At 39.0% G+C, this 16,162-nt stretch overlaps 1 protein-coding gene across 3 annotated transcripts in view; it reads left to right on the top strand.

The window, feature by feature from the left end:
• DCAF1 (DDB1 and CUL4 associated factor 1) overlaps window positions 1–16,162 on the top strand; it is a 78,361-nt gene that overhangs the window by 45,865 nt on the left and 16,334 nt on the right. For all 3 annotated transcript variants that reach the window (XM_070237553.1, XM_070237554.1, XM_070237552.1), the window contains exons 13-22: window positions 501–625; window positions 2,013–3,276; window positions 3,866–4,064; window positions 5,061–5,143; window positions 5,699–5,783; window positions 8,307–8,540; window positions 9,112–9,205; window positions 9,748–9,852; window positions 10,018–10,091; window positions 10,629–10,730. In XM_070237553.1, coding sequence (XP_070093654.1) covers window positions 501–625; window positions 2,013–3,276; window positions 3,866–4,064; window positions 5,061–5,143; window positions 5,699–5,783; window positions 8,307–8,540; window positions 9,112–9,205; window positions 9,748–9,852; window positions 10,018–10,091; window positions 10,629–10,730 — 2,365 coding nt within the window. The remainder of the gene's footprint in view (window positions 1–500; window positions 626–2,012; window positions 3,277–3,865; window positions 4,065–5,060; window positions 5,144–5,698; window positions 5,784–8,306; window positions 8,541–9,111; window positions 9,206–9,747; window positions 9,853–10,017; window positions 10,092–10,628; window positions 10,731–16,162) is intronic.

The following is a 16,162-nucleotide window of genomic DNA, read 5'->3' on the forward strand; positions in this document are numbered from 1 at the left end:
TGTATTTCTGTTGTCTCTGTAGATTTTTTACTTCTTTTGCTATTTTAAACGAAGTGATAATGGGCATCTTAATACATAAATACTTGTTTATACTTCTGATTATTTCCTTAGGGCAGATTCCTAGAGGTGAAATTTCCAGGCCAAAGGTTATGAACATTTTAAGAATCTTGTTTCATGTTTCCAGATTGTTTTCTAAAAAAAGTATCCTAGTTTCCACCCCCACCAAAAGTTTGAGAGCATTCCTCTCTATACATCCTTACCAGCATTGAGGATTATCCTTTGTTTTTAATCTTAGCAGTTTGATAGGTGAAAATTCCATTCCCACGTATTTTGAAAGTAATGTCATGGTGACTTACAAATCCTCTTGATGCCATCCATGGATAGGGACAGAGCCACACAGGTAGTGGTGTTCTGATCCATTGTATCTCTCTCTCTCTTTAACTGTTGTTTTTTGTGGTTTTATCCTAGTTTCTTTATGACTAATTCTTCTTCCTGTCCAGGAATGACACTGTGCGCTTTGCTCTGGATGTCCTGGCTATTCTTACTGTTGTGCCAAAAATCCAGCTCCAGTTGGCAGAATCAGTGGATGTGCTGGATGAGGCTGGCTCCACTGTCTCCACTGTAGGTAGGTTGTGCCTTGCTATTTTTTTTTTTTTTCCTTTTTCTCCCCAAAGCCCCCCAGTACATAGTTGTATATTCTTCGTTGTGGGTCCTTCTAGTTGTGGCATGTGGGACGCTGCCTCAGCGTGGTCTGACGAGCAGTGCCATGTCCGCGCCCAGGATTCGAACCGACGAAACACTGGGCCGCCTGCAGCGGAGCGTGCGAACTTAACCACTCGGCCACGGGGCCAGCCCCTGTGCCTTGCTATTTTTGTTATTGCTTGGTCTGAATTTGTTTTCCTTTGCTATTCTGGTCATGGTAACTTACCTAATTTTGCGATATTAGAATAGAAGATAGCAGAAGGGAGTACCTTGTCTGTCCCTTCTAAGTCATGCCATGCAGTTTCCCATAAGGGAGACATGTTAGTAAACTCAGGTTTTCTGAGTGGTACAGGTATTTCTACTATAATGGCACATGTGCATTCCTGAAAACCTTGTACTCTGCAGGGTCTTGTGTTAAAAATAGGATTTATAGGAAAAATGGACTGGGACAGACAGTAAACAACTCACGCAACTTGGTAATCTGGGCTCTAAAAAAATCTTATTTGGCAAGCAGCTCAGAACGAATAGAAGCTATCATACAGAAAAACAAAAGGATGATAGACTTTGCTTGAAAATATATTTTATTAAGAGCAGGGCTGATGAGGGCTGCTGCTAAGGCGAACGTGGAAAGTAGTGTGACTGGCTGTGGGTCCTGGGGTGCACCACTCTGGGGAGAAAGTCCAAGGCATAGCCACTTGTTTTTAACGTACTTCATGTATAGCAGAAAGGTTACTGCTGCCACTGTAGCAGCCAGGCTGAGGGCTTTTTCCTTTCTTGCTGAAGGTTTTAATTTATTCCCAGTATTTTTGCTTGTTCCTTACCTAGGAAAAATTGCACACGAAACCTTGGTGACTTCCACATAATATTGACATCATTCCCCTATTTAACAACTTCATATGAGGTATTGCATCATAAAGATACATTGTTGTAGAACTGACTGTATTTTATAAAAACAATTCCTTGTACAGTCATGCCTTGCTTAAGGGTGAGGATATGTTCTGAGAAATGCGTCGTTAGGTGATTTTGTCTTTCTTTGAACATCATAGAGTGTACTTACACAAACCTAGATGCTATAGCCCACCGTACACCTAGGCTTTAGGGTACTAACCTTATGGGACCACCGTTGTATATGTGGTCTGTTGTTGACTGAAACGTTGTTATGCGGTGCATGACTGTAGTTTTACCAAAAGTGTGGTATTTTTTTCAAGTGGAACAAAATGAATAGAATTCTAAATTTTGACTCTGGAACAACTGTTGAAGTTGGCCATTAGTTTTATGAGGAATAATATAATATTTTTTTTCCCCAATAGGTATCAGCATTATTTTGGGAGTGGCTGAGGGTGAGTTCTTTATCCATGATGCTGAAATTCAGAAGTCAGCACTTCAGATTATCATCAATTGTGTATGTGGCCCAGATAACCGAATTTCCAGTATTGGCAAATTTATTTCTGGAACTCCTCGGAGAAAGCTGCCTCAGACTCCCAAAAGCAGCGAGCACACCCTGGCCAAGATGTGGAATGTGGTCCAGTCCAACAATGGCATCAAGGTGCTCCTATCCTTACTCTCCATCAAGATGCCCATCACAGATGCAGACCAGATCCGGGCCCTGGCCTGCAAGGCCCTAGTGGGCCTGTCTCGCAGTAGCACTGTCCGGCAGATCATCAGCAAACTGCCCCTTTTCAGCAGCTGCCAGATCCAACAGCTGATGAAGGAGCCTGTGCTGCAGGACAAGCGCAGTGATCATGTCAAGTTCTGCAAGTATGCCGCTGAGCTCATTGAACGGGTGTCAGGAAAGCCACTTCTCATTGGCACTGATGTGTCCCTGGCACGACTACAGAAAGCAGATGTTGTTGCCCAGTCAAGGATCTCCTTCCCTGAGAAAGAGCTGCTTCTGTTGATACGAAACCATCTCATTTCAAAAGGGCTTGGGGAGACAGCAACCGTGCTGACGAAAGAGGCTGACCTACCCATGACTGCTGCCTCCCATTCTTCTGCCTTCACCCCAGTCACTGCTGCTGCTTCTCCTGTCTCTCTTCCCCGAACCCCTCGCATCGCCAATGGCATTGCAACTCGACTGGGCAGCCATCCTGCTGTGGGTGCCGCTGCCCCTTCTGCTCCCACTGCTCATCCTCAGCCACGACCCCCCCAGGGTTCACTAGCTCTGCCTGGCCCGTCTTATGCAGGCAACTCCCCTTTGATTGGTAGGATCAGTTTTATCAGAGAGAGGCCATCACCTTGCAATGGCAGGAAAATCAGAGTGTTGCGGCAGAAGTCGGACCATGGCGCCTATAGCCAAAGCCCAGCCATAAAAAAGCAGTTGGACAGACATCTTCCTTCCCCACCTACGCTGGACAGTATCATCACAGAATATCTTAGAGAGCAGCATGCGCGCTGCAAGAACCCAGTTGCCACCTGCCCACCTTTCTCTCTCTTTACTCCTCACCAATGTCCTGAGCCAAAACAGAGGCGGCAAGCGCCAATAAACTTTACCTCAAGGCTAAACCGCAGGGCATCATTTCCAAAGTATGGAGGGGTGGATGGCGGATGCTTTGATAGGCACCTTATCTTTAGCAGGTAAGGAGAGGCCACCTCACTCCCTGGGAATTGGAATGATTCTTCTATTTAAATCAAAGTGCTTGGGTAATATCAACATAGACTTATTAGTTCAGAAAGCCATTTCTTGGCCTGAAATACCAGTGAGTGTCACTTTGTGTGAATATATGAGTGTTGGTGTGACTGTACCCCGTTTTGTCAACTATAGATTGCTTGTGTGATCATCGGCAATATATTGATGTGATACTCTGTTTTCTTGTTAAATTAGTGTGTTTTTTAGAACCCATGCAACCTGCTGTCTCTAACTGGGTTCCCAAACTTGTTTCTGTGCTGGTCCAAGTTGTGTCCTATTCTGATTCTTTACAAATCTTACATGAAGATTATGGGATCACAAGTTTTAAACATGGGAATTGTTGTTGTATAAATTTGGAAGTGGAGCTCCTTTTCTCATTTAAAATGAAAATGACCACTGAAGGTCACTGTGATATTTTGTAAGAACCCATTTGAAACATAAATGCTCTGTTTTTTCTTTCACCCTTCTAGCAAAGTTTTCTTTTCTGATTCCCTGCATGTTCTTTGTCTCTGGTTCTCTTTTTTTATTTTTGCTTAGGTTTCGTCCTATTTCAGTGTTCCGGGAAGCCAATGAAGATGAGAGTGGCTTCACCTGCTGTGCATTTTCAGCACGGGAGCGATTCCTGATGCTTGGCACCTGCACTGGGCAGTTGAAGTTGTATAATGTGTTTAGTGGACAGGAGGAGGCTAGCTATAACTGTCACAACTCGGCTATCACACACCTTGAACCTTCCAGGGTAAGGGTCCCTTCCTAGGTTGTTCTCAATCATTCTTCTCAGATGGGTTGATGAAGTATAGGCCTGTGGGCGGGCTGGCTGGCTGGTTGCCTGTATTTGGACATAAAATTTTATTTGAACACAGCTGTTCTCGTACATTTATGTGTTGTCTGCGGTTGCTTCTGTGCTACAGCAGCAGAATTGAGTAGTTGTAACACAGACCATATGGCCCGCAAAGCCCAAAGTATTTACTCTTTGGCCCTTTATGTGAAAGTTTGCCATCTGCTGTTCTAAGACCTAGAGATATATATATATATAGACACACATATATACATACACACACATATACATTTGCAATTTTTTAAAAATTTGCCTGAGTTGGAAACAGAGATTATCACTTATGACCACAAAAGTTTTCTTTCTATGTCAGAAAGAAATCTCAAAGTACTGTGAATTTTTAGGAAAACAAGCATTATATGATTCCAGTGAGTTGTAGTTTATTAATACTGTTCTGTGGATGGAATTGACACCTTTGCTATTTCTAAAAGTCAGGACTATTAAGATGATGGATAATTTTCTTGATTTTAGAGTAAAGAAGGCTCACCCTTTATTGGGCTTTCTCTTTGAAAAACATTTAAGAGTTCTTAGCCAGAAAGTCTAACAAATGCTTTCAGTTTTCTGATATTTCCTATGAAGGAGACTGAGGAATATGGCCAAATATTAAGAAATGAGGAATCATCTTTGTCATCGTTCCAGGTTTTTTTTTCCCCTTACCCTTGGAACTATTGTATTTTATGTTCCTAGTTCAGGAGGATTAAATTTAGTTATTTTTTAGGACAGCACGGATGCACGTACTTAAATCCTAGCAGCCTCTGAGCATTTCTTGGTTCTTGGTAGTTTTCCTATTTTCTTTATAATCCAACAATATTTTTAAGCTTTATTTTAAAATGCCAATGGCAAATAGCAATGTCTGCATTTATTTAAACATGTGGTTATCCATCTCGGGTCTCCTTTTAGGATGGATCCTTGCTACTGACATCTGCTACTTGGAGCCAGCCTCTGTCTGCACTTTGGGGAATGAAATCAGTATTTGATATGAAGTATGTATCTACTTTTACAACCTACTCCCTCTGTTTTACAGTTTACCTGATTTACACTCCCCTTCATGTGATGCTTAGACTTGAAGACTTTTGGGAAAAGAAGAATGCTGTGAATTATTGTTAACTTATCTTTTCCTCACCTGTGGCTCATGTTTAGTAAGATTTTATCTTTCTTAATTCCTGGATATTCTTATCAGGTATATGTATTCTCATCACACAGCAGACTCTTCACTAATTCAAAATGGCACATCTGTATTTTCTCTTGTTCACATATGACAGCTGCACTCTTTGCAGGGCCATATTGCAAAGACACACGCACCCTGTTAGCTATTTCTTTAGCCAGGTAATTCCCATTAATTATTTTGGATCTGCTTGGATAAACTGTTGAGAGAATTTTCTTTTTAATCTTAAGTGTACAATTTTTTCCTCTTTGGGAGCTGAGAATCTTCAGGCGAGTGTCGTTGGGCAAGAGCCTGAGGATCACCTTTATCTTCAGTCACTTGAATGGGTATGTCCTGAAGGTCCATCATCAGTAGTTCTGTTGTTTGTCCATAGGCATTCCTTCACAGAAGATCACTATGTTGAGTTCAGTAAGCACTCTCAGGATCGAGTCATAGGCACAAAAGGAGACATTGCCCACGTAAGTACTTAATGGACTGGTTTGTGCTCATTTGTTTGTACTGAAATCTTCTGGACTGAATGTGAAGACTTAAGTCCTGTGGGCAACTAGAAATTACTCAGTGATATTCTTTACAGTTAGAATTTAGAAGTGTAATAAAGTAGTTCTAAGCTATATGGGAAAAATGTAAAAGGACTGAACATAAACTTAATCTTGCAATTTGAGAATGCTATCACTAGCATAGTAGATATTTTCAAATACTAACTTTTAGATGAAATAAAATCCCTGCCTTTATGGAGCCTCCTTGGGGAGATAGTAAATAAAGAAGCAAATATATTAGTGCTGCCGAGGAAAAGAAAACAGTGTAAGAGGTAGGAAGCGCTTGGTGGTGGTATGGGATACTTCTGTTTTATTTAGGACAGTCACTGTCACTGATTGGGTAATGTTTCAGCAGCATCTTGAAGGAAGTGTGGCTGTAATGCAGAATGGCAAGGGGGTAAGCTCTTACTTGGGAGGTGGAAGGAGAGGAGAGGGTAAGAGCTGAGGTCAGTGTTGGGGACCATACCATGTAGTATCTTGCAGGCTATTGTTAGGACCTTTGGCTTTACCTCTGAGTGAGATGAGGACACTGGAGGGTGAGCAGAAGACACATGACTGGATGTAAAGTTCCTGAAGTGTGAGTCTGGTTTCTGTGAGAGAAGCAAGAGCAAGCTTTCCAGTTAGGAGGGTGTTCTGCAAGCTCACATGTGAGAGCCGCAGTGGAGCTAGGCCCAGGTAGACATGGTGGAGGTGATGACAACTGATAGGGCTGGGCCCTGGGGTTTTGGAAACATGAAGTTTGTGATTCTGTTAGACATTCAAATAGGGAATGGGCAATTGAGTATACAAATTGAGAGTTCAAATGAGAGATCTTGGATGGGAAACACAAATATAGGATTGTCTATATGTTGATAGTATTTAGAGTCATGAACCTGGATGAGATCATTAACGAGGCTAGAGAAGGGAAGAAGTGTGGGGACAGAGTCCTGGCATGTGTCAATATTTAGAAGTTGCCAAGTGAGGGGGAACTTGGGAAGGAGACCAAAGCAAGTAGCCAGTAAGGCAGCAGGAGACCCCAGGAAAAAGATGTGCTCTAGAAGGTAAGGAATGACTCTTTTGAGAAAGGATCAGTCACCTGGGTCAGAAAGTGCTGATGAGGTGCATAAGATGAGAATTGAGAGGTGACCTTTGATTTAACAGTGTGGGGGTCATTGTTCACCATGTCAGGAGCTAGTTCCATACACTTGGGTAAAAATTTAATTAGAGTGGGTTCATAAGAGAACAGAAGGAGAGAAGTGGAGAAACTGTGTATAGCTGTCTTCTGAAGTGTTTTGTTGAAAAACAAAGCAGAGAAGTGAGGTAGTAGGTTGAGGGGGTGGATATGGGGTAATGAAGGGAGGGTTTCTCCTGAACTTTTCATTTGAAATGTTAAAATATATAGAAGAGTTGAAAGAATAGTACATATACCTACCACCTAGATTCATCAATTTAATATTTTCCCATATTTTCTTTCTGTGTAAATGTGTATTTTTCTGAATCATTTGAAAGTAAGTTGCAAATGTCATAACATTTTGTCCCTAAGTCTTATAGCATGTATAGCCTAACCGTAAGGACTTTTTATCACATAATCACACTCTATTATCAAATTTGAGAAAACTTATAGTAATTCCCAAATATCATCTAATAACCATTCCATACTCACTTTTCCCAATTGTTCCTGATGTGTTTAGTTTCAAGTGTTTTTTTTTTTTGAACCAGGATCCAGGCAAGAGTCACATATTGCATTTGGTCATTAGGTCTCACTAATGTTTTAAAGCCAAGAATCATTTCTCCAGTTTTCATGACATTGACTTTTGAAGACACCAGGCTAGTTGTCTTGTCCCATTATCTGGATTTGTCTGATTGTTTCCTTGTGGTGTCTCCTTATTTGTTCCTATATTAGAGGAGGATTTTTTTTAAAGACTGGAAATATTACAGCATGTCTGTAAGCTGATGGGAAAGATCTGGTCTCTGCGTGGGTTGGACATTGTAGACTTTGGAACTTTTTAGTATTGTAGGGCTAAAATATGTGTATTAGGAGATTTTAAGGAGAAAAGGGTATTTCATTGATGCCTGTCTCCAAAAATTAACCCTTAAGAGTATTCTGTGGGTAATTGTTGGTTCATCCACATGGAGAATTTCTCAGTTTCAATCTTGGAAACGTTTTCTGTTTCTTGAAAGGGGGAGAGGAAGAAGAGAGTTTTCTTATCCCTTTTGCAGTCTCACTTCTCATTGTCTTACTTGTGGGAAAGAGACTTTTCAAACTTTGAATGGGAACTAAAACACTTCAGCTTTGGTTGGATGGGTGTGGTATTCCTACTTTCCGGTTATTTTATAATATGAGAGCTTTTGTAATTTTGGTGGGATTTGGAAAGCACGGGACAGATATTTTACAAAACATCTCTTTGAATTTGTCAATGGATGGATTGGTCTGATTTTTCTCTTCCCACCCCTTCTTCTCTAAAGATTTATGATATTCAGACTGGCAACAAGCTGTTGACTCTGTTTAACCCAGATCTTGCCAACAACTACAAGAGGAACTGTGCCACGTTTAATCCTACAGATGATCTTGTGTTAAACGATGGCGTCCTCTGGGATGTCCGCTCTGCACAGGCCATCCACAAGTTTGACAAGTTCAACATGAACATCAGTGGCGTTTTCCATCCGAATGGGCTGGAGGTCATCATTAATACTGAGATTGTATTCTTTACACCCGTCACTTACTTTCCATTTGTTATCTAGTTTGTCATGCAGAAATAATTGATCTTTCTATTAATACCTGGCTAAAGGTTAAAGTATCCACTCAGATAATAATCTGGTGTCTCTCCTTTGATTTGAAGTGTTAGTGAACTCTGGATGATGTTGGTAATTACTGATGACTTTCACTAGCACTTTTCTTTGTACTGGAAAGAGTGACCAGATTCCTCCCTCTCACTTCCGTGAATAGTGAATTGACTTTTATCTTTCTTCAGAAGGATTTTACTTTTGCTCTATAAAACTCAATTGCTAGACATAACAGTAAAATAAAGTGCTACTGTTGAGAGGAAGGGAGCTCGTGTAGCTTTTATGTGTATAAGGATAGCATAGAAGATTTTCAGAAACATATTTAATAATATATATTCTATGCGTTTTTGTTTTACCTTGATCTCATTCACTTTTAAAGCATTAATATCTAGCAGAAGGGAAAAGAAGTGTTATTTCAGAATTTCCCCCATGATGTTAGATAAGAAGTTTTCTGTAAAATAGTTTTCCTTGACCACTCCTCTCCTAGTGGGACCTTCGCACTTTCCATCTTTTACACACAGTTCCTGCTCTGGATCAGTGTCGTGTGGTGTTCAACCACACAGGGACAGTGATGTATGGAGGTAATAAACTTTTTATTTTTCTTCATCATTCTCTTTCTCCCTTTTCTCCCTCCTCACTTAATTTGATACTTCCTTTTTGGACATATCTCTCAAATGTGAATTGGAAAGTTGTAATGTAAAAGATAAAATGATAGTACAAATGGTGACAAAAGAAAAGATGAAAATAATGTTAAGGGTAAAAGGCCACTAGCTTTGAAGATAACAAGTAAATCTTGTATAGAAAGAAAGTTCATGCAGTAATTTCCCAAGTGTATCATTTTGAACTTAAAAACCTTTTCATTGTTGTCTTGCAGTGTTGTCAGCCTTCAGCTGTAATACTTGTTGGGAGCTAGATGAGAGGTTGAGGACATTGTCTATCACAATCATTGGCATATGCAAGGAACTAACTAGAGGCAGAGTGAATTTAGTACGGGGGTGGGGGCCGGGGAAGTGGGGATAGACTCACTGAAGTCTTGATTGCCCATTAACATTTTCTGCACTTGTGAATAGGGGATGTTTGTGATTCCAGTAGTATTTCACTTCCCCCCTTCCTTCCCAACCAGCTATGTTGCAGCCAGACGATGAAGATGAGTTAATAGAAGAGAGGATGAAAAGCCCTTTTGGATCATCTTTCCGAACATTTAATGCAACTGACTACAAACCTATAGGTAAGCATGAAGGGGCAGACCTTATTTAAGGTAATTTTTTATTGAAAAGCAGAGGAGTTACGGAAATATTTGTGAACAGTCACTTTGAATTCCTTTAGAGGAAAAGTTGGTTGTAAGGTCACAGCCATAGTCCAATCCCGAGTCTTGTCATATTCTGTTTTCCAGCAACCATTGATGTGAAACGGAACATCTTTGACTTGTGTACAGACACCAAAGACTGCTATCTTGCTGTCATTGAGGTAAAGGGAGCTAGCAGAAACCCTGTTGTTTTGTTCTGATGTTTAGGATCATTTTCAAGTTATACTACAGACATCTTGTCTGATGTAAGATGGGTTCTAAAATTGATGCATTTCTGATGGTAGATTATTGATAACCTACTCATTTGATGGGATTTGAGAGATATACAGTAGGAGAGAAATAATAAGAAAATCCCAATATAAAACAGCATGGAGAGCCCTGTCTCCTATTATTCTGGACTCACACTATCATCCCTTTCTTAGAAGAGTCTGGATCTCTCACCAGAGCAAGACAGGTTTGTTCCAAGGATGGTGGTCTCTCTTGTGCCTATATCCCTCGTTGCCCAAGACTTCTCATCCTGTTTTTCTTTCCCCCTCTGTGTCCTACGTGTAACATTTTCAGAGTCAGTTCAAGAATTTTGGGTATTGAAGCTTTGATAGTTATAGGGTCAAGGTACATGGGTGCCACTAAGAGCTGAGGTGTGGATGTGGGCCTTCTGAAAACTAACTGCTACTTATGGACTGGATGTTCTGTTTCAGAACCAAGGCAGCATGGATGCTCTGAACATGGATACAGTGTGCAGGCTATATGAAGTGGGCAGGCAGCGTCTGGCAGAGGATGAGGATGAAGAGGAGGACCAGGTCAGTGGTCTTTGAGATTTCTTTCTGCTGAACAATGCTTTATGGAGCTTATGCTCATCTGCTTTTTGCTAAAGGGTGTTTTTAAGATCAGCGTTTGCTACCTATTGACATATTGTGAAGGCCTGTCATGTGCCCTTGATCACTGATACTCAGAAGAAAGCAGATTTTTATTGTTAGTAAACTTTAACCAGTACCTGATGGTCCTGTGAGTTCCATTTGTAGATTAATTTGCAGTTTAGCAATCTCTGATTATTTTTTAGATATTTCCTTGAGCTCACCCTCAGCATCAGTGCCCTGTCTGGCTTTCAGCCTAAGCAGCTGCCATACTCCCAATGTCAATACAAAATGGAAGTCACTCTGCTGAGATAGATCATAGAAATGGCTTAACCTTTATAAAGTCCTGGTTTCCATTTTCTCAGCTTTATGGCATAGTCTATTTTCAGAGTAATAGAGTGGAACTTATAGGTAAAGAGAATATTTTGATGTTTTTGAAAGAGTAAACATTTGTAAAATGTGGATAGATAGTATCCTGTCTCTTAAAGTCTTAGGTCTTCCTTTTTCATAGGGGGTTTTAATTTATGGTCATGTTATGCCAGGTGCTTGCCTGTGTGGTGTGTCAGTATTAGTTCTGAAGAGTTTGAGTAGATCTTTCCTGTTTACTGGGCTCATATCACGTTCTTTTTCCAAGCACACACTCTCCAGGCCAGATTCTTTTGTCTAATCTGAGAAATATTTATTGCTGGATGAGTAACATAAGGTTGAAAATGAATGACCAGCATTTTACTTTCTTGTTGCAGATATTAGAACAGATGAAATGTCTTTTCCACATCTTGGGTTCATTTCTATTTTTTCTTCGTCTTGGTGCTTTGTCTCCTCCTTAAGGGCACAGAGATAACTCTGGGTGATGGGCGGGGCGACCATAGGACAAGAGGAATCACACCTTCCTCTGTTTGCTCTGCCATCGCTCCTACCCTCATTCCTCCCCTGCTTTTTGGTAAATCATGCTCAGTGGTTAGGGCTAATGGAATAGCTTTCTGTTAGCATTCTTCCCAAACAGCTTGTACTTAAGATTTAAAAGAGTTTTTAAAAGCAAAAAATTTTGAAAATGGTAATTTTAAAAGTATTTTTTTGGATGCAAGTCTAATACTATGGTTGAATGAATCATGTTTTTCTCTGACAAGACTTAGTACTGACAAAGCAAGGGTCTTTTGTTCTGCCAGTTTGAGATTTAGATGTGTGTTCCACTGTTGGACTTTACAGGTTATGAACCTGCAGTTTGTTCTCTAAATGGAATCCTTGAATACTCTGTCACCTGGGGTCAAAAAACAAAAACAGAAACTCACCTAACAGTCCCCTGTGTTTGCTCTCTTGATCTCCACTGTCTCTGGTGGAATGTTCTGACTACCTAAGCATGCATTTTATTAAAGCTTAGAGATGATTCACAATCCCCAGAAATGGGTTTCTGAGCAGAGCGAGGAAAGGAGATTCTTGTATGTATTTGGGGTTAGTAGTCACTGTGGGAGCAGCGCAGTGCCTTCTTCAGGGCTGGCTTCTTCACACAGAGGCACCATGCTTTCGGTGCTTCCTTCTTTGGGAGGGGCAGTTTCCCAACTCTGTTTTCTCTCTCCCCTCACACACATGACACGAATATAGTCATGATCCTTGTTGGATACCATAATAATATTATTTTATAAAGCACTTTACTGAAAATGACATCCTCAGGACAATAGTTTTTGTTTTTTCTTGAATAGACTATTTTTTAGAGCAGTTTTAGGTTCACAGCAAGATTGAGCAGAAGGTACAGAGATTTCCCATATATTCCCTATCCCCACATGCATAGCCTCCCCTGTTGTCAACATCCCACATCAGAGTGGTACATTTGTTAGAATTGATGAACCTACATTGACACATCATCATCCAGAGTCCATAGTTTCATTAGGGTTCACTCTTGGTGTTGTACATTCTGTGGGTTTGGACAAATGTATAATGACATGTATCCAGCATTATAGTATCATACAGAATAGTTTCACTGCCTTAAAAAGCCTCTGTGCTCTGTATATTCATCCCTCTCTTCCTTCTCCTCCTGAAAACCACTGATCTTTTTACTGTTTCCATAGTTTTGCCTTTTCCAGAGTGTCATGTAATTGGAATCATACAGTATGTAGCCATTTCAGATTGGCTTGTTTCATTTAGTACTATGCATTTAAGTTTGTCCCATGTCTTTTCATGATTTGATAGCTCATTTCATTTTAGTGCTGAATAATATTCCATTGTCTGGATACACTACAGTTTATTTGTCCCTTCAGCTACTGATCGACATCTTACTTGTGATTTTGAATAGTTTTCGGCAGTTATGTTTTGGCATAATTTTGAATAAAATTTTGGCAATTATGAATAAAGCTCCTATAAACATCCATGTGCAGGTTTTTGTGTGGACATAAGTTTTTAATTCCTTTGGGCAAATACCAAGGATCACTATTGCTGGATCGTATGGTAAGAGTATGTTTAGTTTTGTAAGAGACTGCTATAAGAGTGGCTCTACCATTTTGTATTCCATCATCAGTGAGTGAGAATTCCTGTTGCTCCACATCCTCATCAGCGTTTTGGATTTTGGCCATTCTAATAGGTGTATAGTGGTATTCTATTATTAATTAAAAAATTAATAGACATTTATTTCTTTAGTTGAACAACATCTACACACAATCAAAATGTATAGTTTAAGATCTTTTTTAGTAGAAAGGAGTTTAGGTCTTGAAGTTTTATTAGCCTACTACAAATGTGTTTTTGAAAATCATTTAACTGAGCCTTTTTGAGACCCCTCTTGATGGCTGCTCAAGACCAAAAAGAAGGATACTTTCTCCTACAATCCCTTTTGGGCTTCTCCTCCTCTTCAGGGAGTTTTTTTCTAATAGAAGTCTCTCTCATTGTTTCAATTTGCATTTCCCTGATGACATATGATGTGGAGCATCTTTTCGTCTGCCTATTTGCCCTCTGTATATCTTTGGTGAGGTGTCTGTTGAAAGTCTTTGGCCCATTTTTAAATTGGGTTGCTTGTGTTTTTATTGAGTTTTCAGAGTTCTTTGACTATTTTGGCTAACAGTCCTTTATCTGATATGTCATTTGCAAATATTTTCTCCTAGTCTGTAGCTTGTTCTTCTCATTCTCTTGACACTGTCTTCTGCAGAGAAGTTTTTATTTTAATGAAGACCAGCTTATCAATTATTTCTTTTATGGATTGTGCCTTTGGGGTTGCGTCTAAAAAGTTATTGCCAACCTCAAGGTCATCTAGATTTTCTTATTTTATCTCTAGGAGTGTTATAGTTTTGCGTTTTACATTTAGGTCTATGATCCATTTTGAGTAATTTTTGTGAAGGATATGAAGTCTGTGTCTAGATTCATCTTTTTGCATGTAGATATCCAGTTGTTCAAACATGATTTATTGATAAAACTTTTTTCCCTTGTTTTGCCTGTGCTCCTTCGTTGAGGATCATTTGACTATATTTATGTGAGTCTATTTCTGGGCTTTCTCTTCTGTTCCACTAACTTATTTGTCTATTTTTTCTCAATACCCCATTGTCTCGATTACTGTTGCTTTATAGTAAATTTTGAAGTTGGATAGTTTTGGTCCTCCAACTTTGTTCTTCTCTTTCAGTATTGTCTTGGCTGTTCTATGTCATTTGCCTCTCCCTGTAAACTTTTGAATCAGTTTGTTGATATCCGCAAAATAACTTTCTGTGACTTTGAACGGGATTGCATTGAATCTATATATCAAGTGAGGAATATCTGACATCTTGACAAAATTGAGTTTTCCTGTCCACAAACATGGAATATCTCTCCATTTATTTAGTTCTTTGATTTCTTTCATCAGAATTTTATACTTTTCCTCATGTAGATCTTGTACATATTTTGTTAGGTTTATACCTAAGTGCTTCATTTTTTTGGATGCTAATGTAAATGACACTATAATTTTAATTTCAGCATGTTCATTGCTCGTATATAGGAAAGCAGCTATACTGGTGTACCTCTTTTTATTGTACTTTGCTATACTGCCTTTTGCAGATACTCTTTTTCTTTCTTCCTTTTTTTTTTTAAACAAGACCCTCCACCAGCAAAAAGATTATGACTCTCTGAAGGCTTAGATGATGGTTAGCATTTTTTAGCAGTAAAGTATTTTTAAATTAAGGTATGTGCATTGTTTTTTAGAAATAACGCTATTGCACACTTAATAGACTACGGTATAGTGTAAACATAAGTTTTACATGCACCGGGAAACCAAAAAATTTGTGTGACTTGTTTTATTGTGGAGTTTTTTGCATTATTAAGTATGATGTTTGCTGTGGTTTTTTGTAGATGTTCTTTGTCTAGTTGAAGTAGTTCCCCTTCATTGCTATTTTGCTGAGAGTTTTTAATCATGGGTGTTGGGTTTTGTTAAAGTCTTTTTCCACATCTATTGATATGATCCTGTGATTTTTCTTCTTTAGCCTGTTGAAATAACGAATTACATTAATTGATTTTTAAAATGTGAACCAGCCTTGCACAGCTGGAATACATCCTGCTTGGTTGTGGTGTATAGTTCTTTTTGAACATTATGGGATTTGTTTTGCTAATATTTTGTTGAAGATTTTTACATCTATGTTCATGAGAAATGTTGGTCTTTAGTTTTCATTTCTTGTAATGAGTTTGTCTGGCTTTGGTATTAGGGTAATGCTGGCCTCTTAAAATGAATTAGGAAGTATTCTGTCTGCTTCTGTCTTCTAGAAGAGATTTTAGAGAATAGATATAATTTTTTTTTTTAAATGCTTGGTAGAATTCAGCAGTGAACCCATCTGAGCCTGGTGTTTTCTGTTTTGGAAAGTTAATATTGATTCAATTTCTTTAATAGATATAGGCCTATTCAGATTGTCTGTTTTTCTTGTGTGCATTTTGGCAAAATGTGTCTTTTAAGGAATTGATCCATTTCATCTAGGTTATCAAATTTGTGGGCATAGAGTTGTTTATAGTATTCCTTTATTATCTTTTTAGTGTCCATGAACTCTGTAAGTGATGTTCCCTCTTTCATTTCTGATATTACTAATTTGTGTCCTCTCTCTTTTTTTCAGTAAGCCTGGCTAGAGGCTTTATTGATTTTTATTGATCTTTTCAAAGAACTAGCTTTTGACTTCATTATTTTTTTTCTCTATTAATTTCCTGTTATCAATTTCATTGATTTCTGCTCTGATTTCTGTTACTTCTTTTCCTCTGCTTTAGATTTAATTTGCTCTTTTTCTAGTTTCCTAAGATGGAAACTTAGGTGATTGATTTTAGATCTATCTTCTTTTCTATGTGCATTCAGTGCTATACATTTTCCTCTATTTGCTGCTTTTGCTGCATCCCACGCATTTTTATGTTGTGTTTTTATTTTCATTTGGTTCAAAGTATTTTTTAATTTGAGA

Source organism: Equus caballus, chromosome 16 (assembly GCF_041296265.1).
Source record: "Equus caballus isolate H_3958 breed thoroughbred chromosome 16, TB-T2T, whole genome shotgun sequence".
Taxonomy (NCBI): Eukaryota; Metazoa; Chordata; class Mammalia; order Perissodactyla; family Equidae; genus Equus; species Equus caballus.